The sequence below is a fragment of the Haliaeetus leucocephalus genome, unplaced genomic scaffold, assembly GCF_000737465.1.
Source record: "Haliaeetus leucocephalus isolate CR32 unplaced genomic scaffold, Haliaeetus_leucocephalus-4.0 Scaffold932, whole genome shotgun sequence".
NCBI lineage: Eukaryota > Metazoa > Chordata > Aves > Accipitriformes > Accipitridae > Haliaeetus > Haliaeetus leucocephalus.
In genome coordinates, this window is record NW_010973368.1 from 3,022,867 (window position 1) to 3,045,237 (window position 22,371).

General features: G+C 36.3%; 1 protein-coding gene across 5 annotated transcripts in view; it reads left to right on the forward strand.

Annotated features, from left to right (window-relative positions):
- The window catches only part of CTAGE5 (CTAGE family, member 5), a 29,508-nt gene that overhangs the window by 1,873 nt on the left and 5,264 nt on the right, over positions 1-22,371 (forward strand). For 3 of the 5 annotated variants that reach the window (XM_010583680.1, XM_010583677.1, XM_010583679.1), the window contains exons 2-20: positions 1,360-1,491; positions 3,435-3,456; positions 3,570-3,658; positions 4,058-4,129; positions 4,822-4,932; positions 5,244-5,315; positions 5,758-5,862; positions 9,417-9,539; positions 10,564-10,687; positions 11,507-11,553; positions 11,751-11,841; positions 13,138-13,276; positions 15,234-15,335; positions 16,665-16,725; positions 17,058-17,093; positions 18,060-18,127; positions 18,832-18,914; positions 19,274-19,405; positions 21,308-21,460. In XM_010583680.1, coding sequence (XP_010581982.1) covers positions 1,384-1,491; positions 3,435-3,456; positions 3,570-3,658; positions 4,058-4,129; positions 4,822-4,932; positions 5,244-5,315; positions 5,758-5,862; positions 9,417-9,539; positions 10,564-10,687; positions 11,507-11,553; positions 11,751-11,841; positions 13,138-13,276; positions 15,234-15,335; positions 16,665-16,725; positions 17,058-17,093; positions 18,060-18,127; positions 18,832-18,914; positions 19,274-19,405; positions 21,308-21,460 — 1,738 coding nt within the window. In that variant the 5' untranslated portion in view covers positions 1,360-1,383. Of the gene's footprint in view, positions 1-250; positions 396-1,359; positions 1,492-3,434; positions 3,457-3,569; positions 3,659-4,057; positions 4,130-4,821; positions 4,933-5,243; positions 5,316-5,757; positions 5,863-9,416; positions 9,540-10,563; positions 10,688-11,506; positions 11,554-11,750; positions 11,842-13,137; positions 13,277-15,233; positions 15,336-16,664; positions 16,726-17,057; positions 17,094-18,059; positions 18,128-18,831; positions 18,915-19,273; positions 19,406-21,307; positions 21,461-22,371 lie in introns of those variants that run through there. The other 2 variants (XM_010583676.1, XM_010583678.1) reach the window with 2 other exon arrangements.

Here is a 22,371-nt window from a genome sequence, read left to right on the forward strand (position 1 = left end):
CCGAGCGGGGCGGTGAGGCCCGGGGCCCGCTGCCGCCGCCGCGCTCTCGTCTCCCCCGGCGGTGGTATCTCCCGCTCCGTCCTGCCGGCGGTGCTGTTCCGCCCCTATTCGTGTCGCAGTGGTACAGCCCGCCGCCCCCTTCAGGCTCCCCCGGCTGCTCCCACCTGCGCCCGCGCTGTCGTCGGCTCCCCCCGCCCCGCGGCAGTGGTACAAGCCGGTTGTCAAGCGGCGAGCCGGAAGGGGTCGCGCGTTGGTGGGCCCGTGCCGCCGCCTGCGGTAAGATGGCTGCCGGCGGCCGCGGGGATGCTTTGGACGTCGCCACCGCCAGCTTGTGGCTGGGCCTGCGGGAGAGCGCGCAGCGCTACTGCGGGTTGGCCTTGGAAGGGGCGCGCAGGGTGAGTGCGGGACCCGCCTGCCCCCCGGGGTGGGCTCTGGCGGACCTCCCGAGAGGGCCGGGGTCTTGTGCAGCGCCGCCTCGGCGTTGGGGGAAACGGCGCTGCCGGGGGTGGTGAGGGGCTCGGGTCTGAGAGACACGGCCCCGCACCGGAGCGCACGGCTGCGGCGTAGAGCCGGGCTGTGCCTCGCTGGCGTGCGCCGCGGCCCGGCAGCCCGCCGAGAGCTGCGCGGCCGGGGGGGACCCGGAGGGGACGCCGGGCTGCGCGGGTCCTGTTGAAGCTGGCCGTTTCTCGGAGACTAACGGACGTCTCGAAAAGCCAAAGCAGTGAAACGAACACCCCGCACCCCTTGGCTTGAGATGGGGGTAGTCTGGCCAGTTTATTAAAGAAATCGAGATTAAGACTTTACTGCACAGTGACACGTTCTTAAACACAGGTCACACGTAGTAAATGTGAGCAACGTTAAGCAGGTTATATCTTTGAGAAAATAGCGATATCTGTTTACTAACAAAATGTGAGTGCGTTTAAGCATTTAAAATGCGTTAAATGATTGACTGTGTTCAGTAGGTTGTTTTAGCATGAAGTTGCTTGAGCAGGTTTTTCTACCAAACATTTTCTACCAGTAAATCACAGAATATTTATTAGTATTAATTCTTCTAACAGTGAAACGTGTAGACAACTCGAAGAAGAATTTACCATAATTGTTAGGTTCAGAAGGAAAAGTTTTCTGAGCTTTATCTAGTCATCATCATATCTTGTTGGAACTTTTTTCTTATTTTTTTTCTTCACTTGGTAAGTGTATAATTTAAAAATCAAAGGCTTCTGTTAACCATTTTCTCAGAGTTTTGGAAAAAAAATAGATGTACAAGCCTTAGAAGTAAACTAAGTCAACATGTAATGTTCATTTCTGTTGAAAATATTAACCTTTGTTCCTTTAGTTGAAGCTTTTTACTTTATTTTTCAGGCTGTGGCTTCACTGCCTGAAGATATGAGACCCGGTCCTGATCTGTATGGTCTCCCCTGGGAAATAGTGATTTGTGCTGGAATTGTTGGAGCTTTTACAATTCTTTTGTTCCTGTATAGAAGTTATCAGTCAGTAAGTGTTCAAATTACATGCAGATACATAGAGTGCATTAATGGTTTGAATTGAAATTGTTATTCTGTTCAAGATGTGTAATGCTTCAGAGTTTTAAATCTGTTAATTTAGAGTCCCTCTAAAAGAGAAATTGAGAAGTAGTCTGTTTTGTCAAGACAGTAAGTGGTTAGACGTGTACTGAGTGATGGTTGTCATTAGAGGAAATGCAATGCAACTCACCATAGTAAGGCTTCCTTTTTCCTTCTCTTTTTGACTTCTACACCAGACTTTCAACATCAGCCCTTAAATTATTCTCATGGGATATAGAGGTCTTCCCTAGGGTGTATGTACTGCTGTGTGTATTGACATCTCTGTGACTAACCTGGCTATAGCCAGACCAGCTCAAATCTTTCAAGGTAATTGTAAGTAAAAGCAATCCAGATGGATTTCCATTAAGGGAGGAATTTGAAAACTCTTTGGGCAGTGACCTTGATTCTGTTTATTGGAACACTGAACCAATTTTACTCTGTGCTGTTTATGAGCACTAAGCTGATGACTTTGAGAAATGCAGTACTGAAACGTTTTAACACACAAATCAGATTATATTTTTGAGGTAAGGGTTGTCTTCTGTTGTGAGTAAGTAAGGATCTGAGTAATAACAGCTGCCTACCATACTCTCCCTGATAATGAAATGGGGTCAGTGTCCATAATTCAGTATTCTAAATTTCTCCCCAGTTTTTGCATATTCTTAAATAAACATAATGTGATTTTGGTGCTAGGTGTAACAATGCTCGTGTTTGAAGATAGGTTGCATAGTGGTTTAGTTTTTCAGATATGAGCAACTGCATTTTTAGGGTCCTAGATCTGGAAAAATGCTACCTTATTCTGCAGCAGCGATTCAGATTGTCTGGAAGGGGATCTGTATTTATATAAGTTAATGTATCTATAATTTGGGTCATTGCTCCCGTTTTCTAGCAGCATCCCTCTAGGTGGTATGAAAGAGGCATTTCAGCTGAAATCAGTCAAGCAGCAACTCTAGTATTGTTTTCCTCCTGCACATGTCACTAAGGCATTAGATATTACAGAAGTTATTGATAGCTTTTTCAGTCATCCATACTTAGGACTGCTCTTTGAAGAATTAATGATTAGTTACTCAAAAGTAATGAGGTTTGGTTTGGGGTTTTTTGGGGGGGTGATAGGATAAAGTGTGCTTATGATTTTCTTTTCCTTTTTCTATTACTTGGGCTTCTTGGCCACCACATGGCTTTAAATGAGAAGGAGACAGGGAAAATCTGAGGGACCCATTGTATATTAGGCACATGACCCAGGCTCAGCCTTGAGGGGAATGCCGTGCTGTAAAGTTTTTGTGGGTTCAGCCGAGTCTGCATCTCTTGTCCAGGCCATTTGTGACTTTGTCCCACAGTTTGTAAGATTTTTATTATGTGGCACTAAACACCACCTGGCAGCTGCTGATTTGGCACTTCCCACTAAGTTGCACCTGGGCAGGATGCCCATCAAGTAGTATCCTTACTGCAGCTCTAACTGTTATGTGTTTTAATATGTGGATTTTTGCCTCGTAGGAAGTTATAGTCTGAGCTGGCACATGGAGCTTCCCCTTCCTTCCCTTTTCCCACTCTTTTGGTTGTGCATGTCCACTACCACTTTGTGTTGGCAGTCATGGTTACGTGATGACTATACAGAGGTGTGTTATAAAAGTGATCCAGGTAGAAACTAACCTCCTTTCCCCTCTTCTCTCTGTTTAATTAGAGTGGGAGAAGGACAGGGCAAACACAAAGCCATAGAAGGGGTAAGAGCAGAGGATGCAATTGCCCATTTTCAACAGCAGCCTGTATTTACATTCCGTGGTTAAACTGATCATGGAACCACAGCTTAAAAGATTAGTTTTCAGATACTATGCAAGAGTAATTGATCAGCATTTTCAGTATTTATTCTTTTTATTTCAGGTTAGAAGTCGACTTTATGTAGGTAAGCTTATTTTTCATACTGTTTCTTTGGAGTATGACTTTTTTTCTTTTCCTTTTTTATTGTCCTTTTAATTATTCAGATGTTGCAACACTTAACTGCCTTTCTTTTTTTAGGAAGGGAAAAACAGCTTGCCAATAAAATTGCTGAACTACTTGAAGACAAATGCAAAATTCTTGAAAAACTCAGCCTTTGCAAAAAAGAGGTAATGGTCCTCATTTATTGCCTTCAGATGTGTCACAGAAATGGGCTCAATTTATCAAGTATTTAAAGTATTAAACTTATCTAAAAGTAAGATGTTTAAAACCTTTTAAAGTGATTCTTCAAATGCCTTTTCCTGTCAGTGCCTTTAAGTGCCATTAAGGTGTTAGCAAGTTCTGCCTTTAACTCTTAATATGATATATTTCACTGGAAGCAACTTTAAAATGTCTTTGTTTTATGCTGCTGCGGTAATCTACTAGGGCTAAGGCTTTCCTGTTTTCCAGCAAGGTGCGTTTGTGAATATTTAGGTAGCAGCTATGTTTCAGACTAGAGCATCATAAATTGCTGCTATTATTTAAGTAATTCTTTACATACATTCTGACGTGAAGTATTTCCTTTTCAGTTTGAAGTTTTAGAATTGTCTCTGAAGGATGATAACATTGTGAAAGAATCAACAGACGCATCTTTTTTTGAGGTAAAAAGATAAATAGAAATTGTGATTTCTACAATTTAAGGCAGTATTTCAGGAAAATGCTGCCCATATTAAAAAATAACAACAAAACCCCAAAAAACTTAATTATTTTAATTGAGAAAATTTTTATTTTAGTCCTGGACTACTGAAAATGACATAGAAGTGAGGCATTTAAATTGAGAGATGTTTTTGTAACAATTGCATTAAAAATGATTGATACTAGAGAAATGGCATATTAGACAATGTTTAATTTTTTTAAAAGTAAATTGTTCCTGTTTCTAGTTGAGAGAGAGTAGTGCATGAAGTATTTTTTTCTCACATCTGATTTAATTCAAATATATTTTATAGGCTACTGGAGCACAGTTGTAAACAAAAATTGCCACTACATTGTTTATATCCCCCAATCTGAGAATACATTTGTAAAAGAGTTCAAAAAAAGTGAACCAAATACCTGATGGGTTCTATAAAATTTGTGTAACAAAAAAGCAAATAGATTCATTTCATTCTGCACCTCAGATCCTGTAGAGCTAATTGTTACAGGTTTTGTTAACGTGCAAGAGTACTTTGAGATTTTTTTCCTTGAAATGGGAAATTTGTTAAACGTACTCTGCTGTCATGTTTAAAACATACTTGTCGTCTTCATATGTAATTAATGTCAAATGTTTTATGTTAACTGTCAAAACAACTTGATTTAGGAAATGCATGAAAAACTGAACAAGTCAAACTTGGAACTCAACCAAGAAATAGAGAATCTAGAAAAAGAACTGGAAGAAGAAAAATCTAAGCAATCTGAAAATGATAACTTGGTAAGAATAAATAGAATCCTGTCTTTGTTCCTATTCATTAAAAAAAAAATTCCCACAAAAAAATTCTCCATGGAGAAGACAAACTATTCTCTTCAGGTTTTTTGAAACAAAAACTACATTTTCCATTTTGTCTCCCCTCGTACTCCCTGTAGCATATTGGAAAAATAACACCCATAAAGGAAAATACTCAAGAAAAGGTGTTTTTACTGATAGAACCTTCTCAGTTTGAAAATTAGAATAACTTTATTAATTGCTTAGACCTTTTCAGTCAAATCTGTGGAAGAAGCTATATGACAACTAATAATTTTCAGGTGGCTGAAATTCAGAAGAGTGTAGAGTCTTTAGAGAATGAAGCAAAATCTATCCAGTCACAAATTGATGAGGTATGTCCAATCTTTACAGCTTCTGTTTTCAAATCTTTGCAATTTATGTGTTCTCCATGTAGTTACTGTTTTAATTTTTTTTTCTATTAAGGATGCAGAAATAATATGCTGTGTAAACCAAAAGACTTTGTAAGGCTTAGTACTTTTGTGTGACTTGATTTAGCAACTTCGAATTTCATATAGTGATTGACATTTATTGGGAAGTACAGTTTCCTTTTTTTTTTTTTTTTTACGGTTACCTTTTCTTTGCCTTCTAACTCCACAATGATATGTAGTATTGCAAAACTACAATCAGCAAAAACTGTTGAAGTTGTAGGGAAAATGTGAGAATACATATATAGCACAGCTAGAAAACCTAAGAATAAGTCCAATTATACCATCATGACCTAACTTGTATCTTCACCTATACTGTTTAAACAACACACTTTTTTATTCCGCTTAGGCCAAGTCCACCCTAAAAGTGTATCAGATTAATACAGAGAGACTCAAGACATCTGTTCGAGATGCAGTAGATGAAAACTGCCATCTCCAAGAAAGTGAGAAACAGGTAGGTTCTACATAGTTATCCTTAGAAACACTGTATTTTCTTATAATACTACATAAATATGATTTCTCTGAGGAGCTCATCCTCAGTGTGTTAATACCCCTTGTGTGCTCTAGTAAATAGAAAGAGGAAGAGGACATGGCTTTAAAATGATTTTATGTTGGAGTAACTTTGTCTAAAATAGTCCCGTTTTAAAAGAAATTTAATAATTACAGTTTGTGGGGAAACTTGCATAGAGTTCAGTGAGAAGTAGAGCATATGGTAATGTAAGACTAATAAAAATTTTGCTGAGACCTGGAGGAAAGCAGAAAGATTTTAGCATGTCCACAGCTAGGATCCTCTAGAAAGGCAGAGAGAAAATGTTTATATTTGAACCAGAAAACAAATTAAGAAATTGCAGAGTATGCAAAAGGCAGGTAAAAAACTTACTGTAGTACCACTACGGATGTATTCATGGAAAGTTAGGTAAGTAATACAAAGGGACAGAAAAGAATGTTACTTCCAAAATTTTAGCTGTTTATTTTCCACAGTGCCATAGCCAGATCCAAAAGAATGCTGGTTATTTTAAGATGTTCAGCATATGCAGTAGTTGTCCTGTGCAATAACTAGTTTTAGTGACTTTATTCTAATTTTTTTCTAACAAAAAGGTATTATCAATGAACATTAAATGTTCCATGGAATGCTTTTGGGTTTCGTGGGGGCGGTTTGGGTTGTTTGTTGTTGTTTTTTTAATGGATATGTGCTTATTTTCCTGACTGACTGATGATCTCCTTGTTGTCTGAACAGTAACCTGATAGATACCTTGCCAGGTGGGGAGTAGAAGTACAGGCCTGTTGGTTTTTAGCAGTCTAATAAAAAGCTGGGGAGTCCTTTAGTCCTCTCTATCAAAACATTGTGCATATCAGACTTACTGATTCAGGAAAAAAAAAAGATTACTGGAAATAGAAAATTTTCTGCAGGAAAATGTTTCAGTTTGCACAATTCTGTTATCAGTAAAACTTCATATTTTTCTCTAATTTTAGAAGGGTACCTGTTTGTGACTACAAAAAAAAAGACAATTTTATGAGATGCTGTGAGTGGAGAAACAGATTTGGGTGTTATCACTGTGAGATGAAGTTGCTTGAGAATTATTTTCTTTCAAGAGTTTTTTGTCTAATCTATACATCCTCTTTGTCTCTGAGGAGGAAGGGTCTGGTCTCACTGCTTTATTTAAAATGTGACAGTATACTTATATAATAAATTTTGAGAAGCAGTACACAAGTTTTAATAGAGAGGGATTTTTTTTGTTTGGTAATTTCTTGGGTTCAAACAGAAATTATCCAATTGTTTGTGTGTGTGAAAATAATCTTTTTCTTTCCTCTTACTAAAAAGTAGTACTTACAGTACGATAATACTAAGTGCTGACAATTACTATACATTTTATAGGTAATCATTTTATATGAAGCAAACCCAGGAAAAATCAATAAAAAGAACTCTCAGGATGTAATTAACTTGCTGCGTTCCTAGATAAAAATAAGGGTTTTTTTGCATTCCTTCTGGATAAAACAACCTGGATATAGCAGTTCCTTAACTACATTATTTAGGATGAATTACTACGTTTTCTTGTTAACTGAGCTTTGTTGCAGTTTTTAATAATTTGAGAACATTTGTGTATATTGTATTTTGCTATGCTTTTTAGTAGATAAATAACCAGATAAGAGTTGATGGAACCTGATAAGGAAAGAAGAGAAAGTATCTGCTTTGCTTATTTATGTTCTCTTTTATGAAGTTGTTGTAAGCATGTGAGTTAGTTTGCTATATTAGAATATGCATATCCCTTTTTATTTTTCTTTCTTACTTTTTTTTAAAGATGGAATTTCACTTATGCTCAAAAGGTAACAAAGGTGTTATTTGTTCACAGAAACTAGAGTACTTTCTTCCTCTGTCCATTTGCACTAATGGGTCATAATCTTCTGGCACATCATAGCTTAAACATAACAGATGTGCTGTCTCAGATTTATGATGTGTCAGAGAGAGGATTGGGCCTTTTAGTTTGAACAAGGGAACTGTTAATAAACTCCAAACTTTCTGTACTTTGTTTTTTTGCAGGAACTTTAGAAATATATATTGCTTCAGCTTATTGCAAATCCTTGCTATTTCTCTTTGTTGTAATTCTTACAGGTATATAAAGTCATATCAATTTATTTTCTCTTTGGCTTCGTGAAGAAGGAATATCTTAATTAGCTTCCCTTTGAGGGTCACAATTAACGATAAAAGTAGTTGCCTGTGTACATCTTCTGAGCAGTATTAGCATAAAGAGTATTTTTGGTTTATCTGTAATACGTAGTTTGCATGATGCTGCAAATTCATATGTGGCCTTTACTGCTTGAAGGGTGCAGTTGTGTGCCAAGTGGGGTTAATCCAATTCTAGTCACATACCTTTTGTTTTATGGCTTCCAGTTTATCTTTGATAAGTAGTGTTCAGGCTTGCTTGTCTATTTGCATGGCAGTTCCCCTGTTTAACTACCATTTTCTGGTTTTATTTTTAGTATAACTGGCTGTTACGTTCTTGTTGCTCAACCTAGTTACTCCTTTCTGTACATTCACTGCTTTTAAATTGGTTGCCTGTTGGGCAACTTTTAAGCAATATTCTTTTGAAAGAGACTTAAGATTTTGGGTTTTTTTACTGTACCCCATGTTTTTGTATTGCATGTTTTGTCTTAACAGAAATTTGCATCAGTTCAATTTCATTCTCACACTATGAAGGCATGGTTTAATTAGTTAATATGTTGCAGTGGTTATTCTTAATGAACTGGTGCGTGCTTCAGAGTACTAATCCCTTTACAGCAGTGAAGTATTTTTATGAAATGACATTTTACTAGGGGATGTCTGTAAAATGTGACCTTGGAGTCTACCTGTCTTTTTAGTTAACCACAGTTAATTACAAAGATATACTAGTAAGTGTTGATTACATACAGTTGCTGTGACTTTCATTAACAGGGAAGCTTTTTTAAAATAAAATTTAAAAATTAATTTAAGAGGTATGGAGGAGAGTAGGAAAAATAATGTAGTCTTGCAAGTCATGTGAATTTAAATAGCTGTCTAAAAAGCTTCCTGGTTTTCCTTGCCTCACCAACCTCTTCTAGGTTGAAAAGACACAGGTACAATTTCGGAAGCGTGTATGCATATTGGGAAATGAGTGTTTTCATCCACTCCCCAGTGTTTGTAGCTGTTACACAAATTGTCACAATTTTATATCCATTGCTATTGTCACATCAGGGTTTTTCAAATGAGTGGAATATTAACTGAACTGTTCTTATAAATGTTTAAAAATATCCTAACAACTAATTACAACGGAGAGCTATGGCAGCTAAAGCAACTAGACAATAACAGAAGCCTTACTTTTCACGTTTGAGGTTTCACTGTCTTGTGGTCTATCTCTGTTAATTTTTACTGATGGGTGAGAGATTAAAATTCTGCTTATGTGTAGATAATATATGTAACAGGCTCAAGTACTGTTCATCCTTGATTCTTGGTTGTAATAGGCAATCACACTAATCTGGTATTTCCCTTTTTAGCTTTTACAAGAAGCTGAAGGATGGGGTGAACGATTTAGTGAACTAAATGAACAAACTAAGATGTTTGAATCATCTAAAGCAGATATAGAAGAAGTATTGAAAAATAAAGAGAGTCAAGTCAAGGTAAATTACGACAGCTGGCATTGAATCGAATTATTCAGGCTGATGCTGTCCTGGTTTCGGCTGGCGTAGAGTTAATTTTCTTTCTAGTAGCTGGTATAGTGTTATGTCTTGGATTCAGTATGAGAAGAATGTTGATAACACGCTGATGTTTTCAGTTGTTGCTAAGTAGTCTTTATGCTAGGTCAAGGATTTTTCAGCTTCTCATGCCCAGCCAGTATATAAACTGGGGGGAGGTGGCCTGGGGGGGATGGCTGCTCGGGAACTAATTTGGCATCGGTCGGCAAGTGGTGAGCAATTGCATTGTGCATCACTTGTTTTGTGTATTGCAATCCTTTGATTATTATTGTCATTTTATCATTGTTATTATTATCATTATTATTTCTATTATCATTATCATTATTCTTCCTATTCTCTCCCCCATCCCACTGGGTGGGGGGGAGTAAGTGAGCAGCTGCGTGGTGCTTAGTTGCTGCCTGGGGTTAAACCATGACAGATGCTAATCACCAAGTTCCAAGAAAGTCTAACAACCTCTCCTGGTCTTAATATGCATTAAGATGTTTTGGGTTTTTGTTTGCTGTCTCCATCCTCTAATGTCTTATTTCCTGCTAAGCAAAAAGGTTGCTTAGCAGCACAATGGGGCAGGCTGATAGCCTTGGAAGCCAGCACATTAGATAAGGAAAAACTCTTAGTTCTGGTAGAGTATTTGCATTTTTTTTAACTTGGAGCATGGGAGTTGGGAGTGTATTCTTACATGTGTGTACCTTAAATACACAAGCTCTACTAAAAGCATGCATACTTGGCTATCTGAAAAGTCTTCACAAGGGCACACCTGTTGACCTGCAGGTATATGTTTTAGTAGAAAAAGTAATATCAGGCATCTAGAATCCTGTATATGGCGCTCCCTTAATCTACTAAGGGAACTAAATGAAGGACAGAAATCCTGAAAATGTAATTGTAATGGTAACTACATTTTCATTGCTTGTATTTATTTTACTGTTTGTGTTTTGTGATGGCTTTTTCTTAGTCGCTGACGCAATACTTACTGAAGATGAAAGACTGGAGTTCAGCAATAAGAGAAGATGATGACACTGAAGATAATCACTGGGACACAGATATAAAGGGTGAAACAGAGAATGGAGAGCACTTAGGTATGGTTTGTATAGCTTCCCATCTTAAATATTAATTTAATAGCTGTTTTAGAAATACAGAACCAACAAACTTTCAGGAAGGTTGTAACATTAGCTTTGTAGAGTTGGATTTTCAAAAACTCACCCGGTGTTATTCATGTCAAGACAGTTAACTGATCCTTGGACACCTCCAGAATAACAACCTGTGCTACTATTTAGCAGTGTGTGGAAATAGCTAAAGCATACATATTATCATAGAGCAATGTAAAGACTCAGTCTCCTGCAGAATGACTTCAGCCTATGTTAGTATTAAGCAGTGATTCTCGAACATTTTTAGGTGGAAACCTTGCTTTCATTTCTTCTTGAAGCTCGTCCCAGCAGTAGCACTGTGGGTCCTCAGAGCCTAGTTTCTGTTTCCTCCTCCTTACACAGTTGTTACTTGTTGCAGGCAGCATGATAGCACTGGAATCAGATGGGTGTAGATGTGGGTCCCCTCAAAACAGCAGCAGAGAGGAGCCTTTCTTCCTCCTTTTTCTTCCTGCAGCTTCTTCTTACGCTGGTGTTGATTATACAGTAGCGCACATCCTAGTAATCATACAGTGTGTATCAAGCATTTCACTTTTAACATGAGCATTCTGAGTCTGATTGGCAAACAAAGCACTAGAATATAGCGCGCCCCCTCCCCCTCTTTCTCCCCCCCTTTTTCATCCAAGTATGCTATGCCTATCATGGTATGTTGGGGATTGCTTTTTTTATAAAAACAAAATAAAATAATATTAGTAAGCTCTGTCACAAACCGTTTTGTGCTTTTTATGTGACATATTCTATTCTGTCAATCAGATGATCAGCAAAAACGAACTGTAAAGAAATTGATCTATGCTGCAAAGGTATGTGATTTTAAGAAACTTGTGGATGGAAGGGGGGAAACTAGAGGGAATATATGCAATGGTTTTGGTAATTTTAATTGCATGTAGGTATCAGTATCACAGAGTTCAGCACCTTTTAATGTTTAATTAGATATTTTTGCATGCAAACAGTTTTTGGAAATCTTAAAATGCTCATTTTTTAAAAATTTTGATTGTAGTTAAATGCTTGTTTAAAGACCCTGGAAACAGAAAGAGATCAAATGTATTCAAAACTGTCTGATGAAAATAAAGCTAAAGGAGAACTTACAGGTAATTAAATGTTGTTTTGCCTTTAAGATTAGTAAGATGTTGGTTTTGTACAATGATGTTACAGCCTGTAAGTATTGCTTCTAGTAAAAACTGAATTAAGTTTACATTAATAGCTCTACTTGATTTTTAAAATGCCTGTTTGAGTTTAAGTTGCTTAGCTGTTTTAAATATTTGATTTTAGAGGTAAAGCAATCGAAGTTGCTAAAGCACCATTTGCAAATTTTGTTGTACTCTGTTGGAATATTCTATAACTGTTAAGTTATATAATCTTAAAATATATGGGCAAAGTGATGTTAGTAAATATATAATACCTTCTTTACATAATTTCTGGACATGAAACAATGGAGTTTTAGTCTTAAATTTTAAAACCATCTATTAAAAATGGTAGCTTAATTGTAATTAGTTTGTAATGGTTGCAAGCTCAATATTTCTTAAAATCCAAAATATTGCATTTGGAGAATTCAACCTAAAAGCATCTTGCTGTGGTTTTTTCCTTTGTTGTGTAGGACATACTGAAATAAACCTTATGAAATGAAAACATTGCCACTTGAATTCAAATTAAAGCCTGTAATTAGGTATTGCTTTCATAGAAAACAGCCAGCAGAGTAGCCATCATATTTGAATGTACAGTGCTTTGTTATTTGGGTGATCAAATGCTCTGTAAAACTGTATTTTTCAGTTTTTGATAGTCCTTTAAATTGTCTCTTTGTGCTAGTGTGTTTTCCAAATTGATTGTAACTCTGTCCCATAAAGATATTCAAACTTAATTGAAGCTTTCTATGTTTCTTGAAGAGAGGCATAGGAGTAGTAAATAGGAAGAGAAACATGACTGATTTTAATTTGGAAAGATAAGGTAGTTTGACAAATATGAGTTATCCCTTCAGGCTACTAAGCAAGACCTCATGTGGGTAAATCTGCAAGACTGATGGTACTTATTTTACTCCTTTAGTAGAATAATTAGAGTAATAAGAGCCCTGAATGAAAATTTATATTGTGAATTACAAAACTGCATTGTTTTGAAAGAAGCTATACAATTTGGAGCAAAGGCTAGATATGTGCTCAGAGCTGCACTTTGTGGCAGGTAGAGAGTATAGTTGCTGGTTTCCCATAAAAAGGAGCAATACTGCTTCTCAATTTGTATAAATTATTGAAATATATTAACATATTATTGCTTATATTATTAAAGCAACATAGGATCAAAGGTTTTTACAGACTTTTTATATACTAAAATATTGCAGATATTTTAATTTTGTAACTTTTGCATTGTCCCAATATAATTATTTCTCAATTTGATAGAACGTATAGAAAACCTTCAAAGTCAACAAGCTTCCCTGCAGTCTGAAAATGAACGTTTGGAAAGTGAAGTTCAAAAGCTTCAGCAGAAACTTAAAGTAATGACTGAGCTTTATCAAGAAAATGAAATGAAACTACACAGGTGCTGGTTTCTCTTTTTATATTCAATGCCTTCTGTTTGATTTGAATATAACTCCTTGATTTGGGGGGCTGAAAATTATTGAAAATTTGGATACTGCTTTCCAGAGTTTTCTGAATTGTGAAGACCCTGTTATGTTACACCTTCAGGTACATTTATGATCACAGTAATTGTATAGAAATTGTTTCCGTGAAAGTAGTGGTATATTATTTTAGGACTTTTCCACAAGCAAGTACAGAAACAAAGATAAAACAAGAAGTAACAAATTTTTAATCTATAAAATGAGGTGGGTAAAGTTGGAAAGCTTGATTATTTATTTGTTTTTTAATTAAATTAAGATGTGGTGTAATACAGCTATCAAAGTTGCTGAAACAAAGATAATCAGTAGCTGCTTTAACTGTGAGGTATATTTTACATAGTAAAGAGAGCTAGTAATGTCAGTAGAGGGGTGATGCTATATATAAAAGTAAGCTTAGAGTTAAAACGTAGGCCAGCTAACTATTACCAGTAAGCAACATAGAACCTCTGTGTATCAGGCTTTTTCCTCACCAGGAAGGATAGAATATGAGAACTGTACTATCTGCCTCACAGTCAGGATGGTAGCAGGGATTATGATTTACTGACTGAAATCAGAAATATGTTAAGGACTAGAAATAAAGTTGATTGGGATGGGATAGGGCATGTAGTAACCTTCAGAAGTGTGTGTGTGTGTGTGGGGCAGGGAGGGAGCAGAGGGCATCATTTTAGGGCATGATGGTAAAATTACAGTTTTACTAGCCAGAAGTTATTTCTTCAAGTAGCAGATGTAATCTTGAAGGCAGCAAGAGAAGCAGCACAAGTCTTGGTCCTGTACTGAGCGGTATGCGGGACCTTTTTAAAGTATTACTTTCAGTAATCTTCTCTGTAGTATATATATTTGTATAGGTATTTGGCACCTTTGTAGATGCAACAAAACCTAGAAATCCCCTACGTTAACATTTGATTTTAAAAAAAGGGGCGTGGGAGTGTGGTGTGGAGAGTGGAAGGAACCTGTTAAAAAGAAGCTATGATGTGCAGTCAGAAAGGAAAAATGTTTGCAGGCTGGGTAGATGGTATTTAAAAACACCACACTGAAGCTCAGCGAGAGTATGCTGCTTATCAAAGATTTTAGGAAAGCCAAAAAGGAGTGGAGAGAAGCTACCGTGATGAGATAGCAGAATAAGAGGCTATTAGTATTAACAAAGCATCTTTTAAAAAGCTAGCTGTGTTCAAACAAGGGAAATAGAAAAGTGGGAAATGAAGATTGAGTAGAAAAGTTTAAATCATGTTCAAAAGACCCATGATTTAGATAGTTTGATTGCAAAGGACTGCTGGTTACAGGAAAATGACCAGTTTATCCATTCAGGGCTGTATGCAGCAGTAGTACCCATGTGTGTTCCGCAGAATTACCTTGTGCATAATCTGTGGTCTGGAATATGGGTTTTCTCTTCTGTAGTGCCTGATAAGGCATAAAGAAAGAGGAACCTGGAAAGAATTTTTTTTAATAACTGTTTTTTTAATAGCTAATAACAACCTTTTTTCTTCTCTGGAAAATCATTGTAAAATGTAAAAAAAGTACCAGAACATATCACTGAAAGTTAGTGTAGTTTGATTTTTAGTTGTTTGATTTGATTTGTGGCTGCTTACCCCTGACATCCCAAATAGAAATATTCTTTGGGAACATAGATTGTCTTCCAGATTACTTTTAGGAACAGTGGTAATCTAATTGTTTCATATAGAACAGTTAATAAACTAAATAAACTAATACGAATACAAACTAGTGTTATTTATGCCACTTCATATATTGCCTATAAAACTTTTATCTGGATAAATATCATATATTCATCACACCTAAATAATTGGAGAAGTTTTTCGTGACAGACCAACTACAAAATTGTTGACTTGAAACAGAATTAACCATAGTTTTTGAATTTTCTTAAAGGAAGCTGACAGTAGAAGAAAGAGAACGCCTACAGAAGGAAGAAAAGCTTTCTAAAGTAGATGAAAAAATTAATCATGCTGCTGAAGAACTAAACAGCTACAGGTAATTACAGATTTTAGTTGCTGTAATCACTTGTTCCAAAGTGAACAAAAGGCAGTAGAGAATTAATAAAAACAGCAGCATAAGTGAATGTATTTTCTTCCAGTTTCTTTGTTTTGTGTGTGTTTGTGTGTATGTGCTAGTTTGTGTGTAATAATACACACTAAGGGAGGTTTTGCTTTGTTAAAAAATTTGGGTATGGGCGATCGATCATTAGTAACTTTTCTTCCATTAGGATGCTGATTGTATTGACATGTTAGCTTTAATGGAATGGTAGAAGTGGCTCTCTAATCTAGTTCGGTTTATTGAACAGAGATAAAAATATGAAGTTAAGAGAATGCTGTAAAATAAATGCAATGTTCAGTTTTCCTATAGATTGTAACATATTTTTGTTGTATAGTTTTAGTATTCTGTTTCTGTATCTCTAAGCCTGTCAAATAGTACTGTTGTTTAGAAATTCTTTACTATAATACTGTGATGTGGGAATATTTTCTGTAGTTGTTTTTTAACTGCTTTGCTCTGTTTTGTCTTGCACCTACTGTGTACCTCTGGTTTGTTTCTGTGGTTTCTCAAACTATGGCATAATTCTTCAATCTGTAATGTATATTCCCCATCTTCCTTCAATGTTTATGGAGGTATTGACTCTAACTGAATGATACTGATCAACAATATTTTCTGAAGAGTAAATTAGATTAATTCTTTCTCTAGAAAGTTCTTGTAGACATTCTTCAGTATTCATACAGGAAGACAGAATTCACCCTTCTTGATTTACTCAGAACGTGAACTTCGTAGACATCTTAATTTTAAAGAGATTATTAATATTGCAAATGGAGTATAACTAACAATGAATGTGTCTTTGGCCTACCTGCTGAGAGAGGGTAGAACCTAGAGAGGCTGTGCACAGGGCAGCCGGCAGCAAAGGTGGCATCATACTTTCTGTGGTCTTGAAATAACTTTAGTGCAAGTGACTGTCCCTCAGGACTGACTGTGGTGGCCTGTAACAGCATGATGCTCCAGCCAGACTGGTACGTTTGCTGAGCTGGGTGAGGCTGGCTGTTAGGCATATGTGGAGGGATATCCTTTGTATTGGAAACATATCACAAACCACTGAAAAGTTGGGGAGGTGTTGGGTTTTTTGGTTCTGTTCGTTTACATTTCAGTTTGCACTAATCTAGGACCTAGAACTTCCACTGCTACTATGATTTTTATGTATTCCATGGACCTAAGTGACAATTCTTAACTATACCTTGTGTTTACCATTGTGTTTACTGTATTTAAAATTACTTTCCTCCACATTTTATTACAATGTCATAAATCCTAATTTTGTTACAGACAGCGAGCAAAAGATCTTGAAGAAGAGCTGGAAAGAACCATTCGTTCTTACCAGAATCAGGTATGTGCTTTGTGTTACTTACCATCTATGCCAAGCAGGAGGGATGTTATTGCAACTGAAATACCACTTTCAGCTAGGTTGTGGTGCTGTATTTGGCTTGGTTTTGTTGGGTGTTTTTTTGCTCCCTGCACCGCCCCAATGCTGTGTGGTTTTGACTGACACAATTTCATAGCAGAGATCACCAGATAACGTTTTAATAAAGTTAAATTTTAAGTTTAGATGTCTCATTACAAATTATCCACACATGTTAAATTTATTGATACGAGCATATACTCAATCTTAAGTTTTCTTTTTTTACATGATAATGATCTAATGAAATCTCTCTATCACAGATTACTTCACATGAGAAAAAAGCTCACGATAATTGGGTAAGTTCCAGCTACTGAATTTTCTGAACTTTGTGTGTCTTCTTTTTCCATGATTTGAATAGCTTTCTTTATCACTTATTTGTTTCTTATTAAAAACAGATAATCAAAATTAACTCTAACCTGTCACCTTTAAACGTACAGTTTTATTGCAGAAATACACAAAAGCATGTTAAAAATACTTCTATCATATAAAATAGTTGGAATAATTAAGCTGGATAGCAATGAGCACAGTAGAATGATATTACAATATTATTTGCTGTAGCAATAAATCTGCTGGAATAACATGTTACCACTTAACAAATGTGTGACATTTTGCTAATAATAAAAGCTTTTGGCCTTGTTTCAATGCCATTTTAGTATTTTCCGTGGATGTACTTCCCTCCTTTTATCTACTAATAGAAAATGTTATGTCCTGTAAGAACAGTATGTTCCATTGACAGCTTCCTGAGAATGTTGCCACAAAATCCATTTTTGCCTTTTTTCCCAAACAAGAAACTTATTAAAATATCTCCTGACTAATACATTCTTCAGTTTCACGGAATAGTCTGTATAAGATAGAACCCTGTTAAAAGCTATGGCACTTCATGGTCATAATTTTACAGTTTTTAACTATATGATTTTAACATAAAACTTTCTTATATAAAATTTGAGGCTTTAAATCTTGTACATATTCTGTAGATGCTTCAAAGCAGCTATAGCCAAAGAATTTAATTTCTGCAGTTTTAAGAACATGCAGAAAGCCATATCATTCCTCAAAAATTTGTGTAGTAGAGCTGCTAATGCCATTTGGTGACGTATGTGAGGATCTGTTTCATATGCTTTATACACAAGTCATATCTTTTGAAAATACAGGCCACATGCTTCAGATAGAAAAAAATTTCTTGGATCTAGGACCCGTCACATTTATGAAGCATTTAATTAATAAATAATAATATCTAAGCATCTGATTTTTGTCCCTCCCCAAAGCTGACAGCCCGAGCAGCTGAAAGACACCTCAATGATATAAAAAAAGAAAATGCACATAACAGACAAAAGTAAGTGCAATTCTGATCTAATTCTAAACAAATGCAGTTTGGCATGTGAGTATGTTTTGGATTTATGCAATTTGATGTTGTCTAGACCTGTGTTAATCAATTGTGGCCCGAACAGGGCAGAGAGAACACAGTGTTCCATTGGAGTTCTGAAAGAAAGGGAGTCATTTGAGCATTCCTGTAAAGATAACATGAAAGAACTTAAGAACTATGTGAAATATTGAAATATTTCAGGAAAGAAGCAGAAGGTAGTACTAGAACTCAAAGAGTTTGGGGGTTTGTTTTTTTGTTTGTTTGTTTTAAATAAGTGTGTATCAACCAGATGTCATGGTTACCTCATGATTTTACAGCTTATCTCAGAGGTTAATACTGGGCTAACAGATCAGGTGGTGGTGGTTGGGAGGAACCTTTAGGTGTTAATACTTGGAATGCAATTTAGAGTACTCATGAGAATAATATGCTAGGAATTGTGACATCTAACATGCCACTTCAGCTTCTGAATTACAGTTTAAATACAGCAGCATAGAGAAACACTTTAAGGATTTCTTAAGTTCAGAGTTCTGTGACATCCTTTGTCTTTTTATTTAGGGAGTAAAATACCTTGCTTCATTAACCCTTTAAGTAGAAAGCCTAGCAGTAAACAGTGCAGTCCAGTAAAACTTTTGCACTTCTTGGTTATTTACTTCTTTTTTGTTGTTTATTTGCAGATTAACTGAAACAGAATTTAAACTTGACCTTTTAGAAAAAGATCCTTATGCTCTTGATGTTCCAGTTAGACCATTTGGCAGAGGTACAGTATTGAATTGTAAAATAGAGCCTAATTATTTTGGTATATGGTTTTGTTTTCCAAGACCACACGCATGTAATTGTTTGAAAACTATCTTGGCCATGTGTATGTGCAAATAAGTAATTTAAAAAAATAATTGGGTCATAAGTGACTCTAGGTCATGTCGAGTATTTTGTTGAAACTAAGAGTGTTTGTAGTATCGATGAGAGTAGACTAGGAATATGATACACATGGTAATTAGAACACAATTTTCATTTCACTTATACAATTTAGTTTTAAACTTCACCTGAGAAGTTAATTACTTTATACACTTTGCTAAACTAAATATTGTGAACTTGAGTATTTTGTTTTAACTGTTCCAGAGCATTCCCCATATGGACCCTCACCAATGGGCCGGCCTTCATCTGAAACAAGAGCTTTTCTTTCCCCTCCAACTTTATTGGAGGGTCCTTTAAGGCTTTCACCTATGCTTCCAGGTGGAGGAGGAGGAAGAGGTACAATCTTAAACTTGAAAATATATCTATTCTGGATTTCTCTCTCCTCTACTATAAACCTGTCACACCTTTTCCTCTTGCTGGTGACAAGAAGTGTTAAAACAACCAATTCAATATCAATAGTTAATTGGACAAACTCTTCCTGTTTTTCAACTTGCTTCTAAAGCTGTCTAATGTGTAACAGTACAATAGAAACCTTAGTTGTTGCTAGTAGGTTGGTCAGTGGATTCACTTTAGAAGCATAGATTGAGAAAAGTGAAAAGCCCAACTTAATCAGTCTTGTTTTATTTCTTGGACAAATGGGGTTCTGCTGAAATAAACTTAGGATTTTAAAGTGAACAAGAGTCGATTAGTTTTCTGAAGAAAGAATACTGCCACTTCCATCTCATTGGTCTACAGTCGGTGAAAGAAGAAGAGGGTACCTGTGTTGTCAAAAGCATGAGAGAGTTTTATTGGGGGTCATGATACTAGAAAGTTACTGATTCAGTAAATTGTTTTCCTCCCTTTGTTCTAAATTTGAGGCAGTCGTATATGTGGAGACAGTTTCTTCCCTAGTGATAAAAGGGACCAGGAAGGTTGTGTGCAAGGAGTAAAATTTGGAGATTGAGGAGTAGGTGAAAGCAAGCCGTGATGTCAGGGGTTGTAAGAGAAGAAAACCACTGTTCCTTCATGTTTTTGATGTTGATGGAAATAGTGTAGATAAATGCTAGAGTGGAGTTCAGCATCTGTTACAGGTAATAAAGAAGCTCTACTACTGTTAAACCTGTTGAAACCTGTACTTATTTCATGGGAAATATGTCTAAATGTCTCATCTGTAAGGATTTCACTAATCAACAGTGATTTTTAAAGATCACCATGGCCTATTTATTTACTTTAATTCTTTGTAAAAAGCATATCCAGGTGCACATGAAAGTTGATTCATTTTTCTAAGTCAGAAAAGCTTGAGATTGGATGTTCAGCAGTAGCTGTACCACACGCAAACAAAATCATACTTGACAATTTATTTGTATAGAGGCAGTAAGTAATGAAACTGAGCTGTCCAATGTATCTTTAAACTGTAGCTCAGCTGTTGCTGGTGAAGAAGACTAAAAACTGGATTTCAGGATGCAGTATTAACAAGGCAAGAGACTATGCAAAGGCATAACTACTGCCTATTTCACAATGGAGCACTAACATAACTTCAGCAGATTAAACAAATGATGTGTTTAAATAATGTCAGCTACAGAGCAGTTATAGTGCTCATCTGATTTTGTACAAGACACGAAATGGCTTCAAATCTTAGGTTGAATTTTAGGATAGAGAATTAGAGAATGATACCAGAATTCAGTACTTCTGTCAGTTTTTTCAGAACAAATCTATTTTAAAGGAAGCTTGCAACTTAAAATCACTCATTGTTACAGTTTCTCTTGCATTTGGTTATGTGTTGACCTGGTCTTCTCTTATTTTTTTTCTTGACTAAAGAATTAGAAAGAACCAGAAGAATGTTGAATGTAACGCGGCTATTTTCTTACGATGAGGGTATTAACTTCCAGTGCGCTAATTTTTAGTTTGATTAGCAGCAGTTTTTTTAGCACTGAGAAGAAGATTTATTGTGAGGGCACTAGTTTCTCTGATTTGAATGAACTGAAACTCTTAAAATGATTATTTTTTAAAAAAAAATTGCAGGTACTCTTGGTTGCACTACTGTTGAACTAAGACTTTTTCATTCCAAACAAACCTTTTAAACACTTCTAGTAAACATAACAGCAAACAGCTGGAGAGTCCTGTGGAGCCATGCGCCTCTCATATCTTGACAGTGTTGGTGTTCTGTGATTTATTTTACTATTTTCAGACTTAATGAAGAAAGCCATAATAGAGGATTTAAAATACCTGGGTAAATAGCTATCTGATTTCTTCGATTAGGATCCAGAGGACCAACTGCCATGTATGAAGGTGGTAATGAAGGAGGAGAGCTGAGTTCTGACAGATTAACTGATCCCCACAGACCACCATCAGATACTGGATCCCTGTCTCCTCCTTGGGACAGAGAACGCAGGATAATTCTGCCTCCACCAGGTATAAAAATCTGCTTAGCTACTGTATCTATGGAAAAGTGAAGTTATTGACTTGCAGTGTGTATATTTAAGTATTTTTTGCTTAAAAATATGAAATGTTTTCTTGGAACTGCACGTGCAACTGCACTGGAAAGGGTTTTTTAATAATGGGGTTTTTCCCCTTCTTGAATGGTGTGGTTCGCTTGCATTTCTTCTATGCTATTTTTTAAATATATATTGGTACTAGCAGTGTACAATCAGCTGTTTGGTTTCATCATTTTACTGGGGGTTTGCTTAGTGCCTTAAAAGACCTGTCTGGGCTGGATAATTGCTAAGAGATCTGCGAAGGTAAAAAGTTTTAATGGTACATTAGCCTTAAATAAATAAATAAAAGCTAATGTTGAAAAATACTGGTTTTTTCAAAAAACATTTATATTAATTATACAGGAGTACCATGGTACAGTCATCATGTTCGGTACATATTTTTATGTTGATGCTGCCTCTTTAATAATTAACAACAACAAAATCAGTCTTCACTCTCACTTCTTCAGCTAAACGTCTGTATTGCACATTATCACTCAAGACAGAGATGAATCAAAGAGGGTACTGCTGATATTTCTCAAGTAAACAATGCAGGGGGAAGGACAACCTTCCTGTACACCAGTAATAAAGAAGCAAAAATGCTACAAGTTAAAAAAATTTTTACAAATTAGGTAGACAGATTAAAGTACCTCACTTATTAGATGCAGCAAGCGATACTGTAGTTGCTACACATCTGTGTGAAAGCCTGATTATAAAACTCAAAGTCCACTCAGGATGCAGCTTATAATTTTCCAGATCTGATCTATTGACAGGATAATGCAGAGAGGTTGTCTTGTTTCCTTGAGCTTTGTTCTTACCCCATTTTTGCTCTTTGATTTCACTGATACAGTT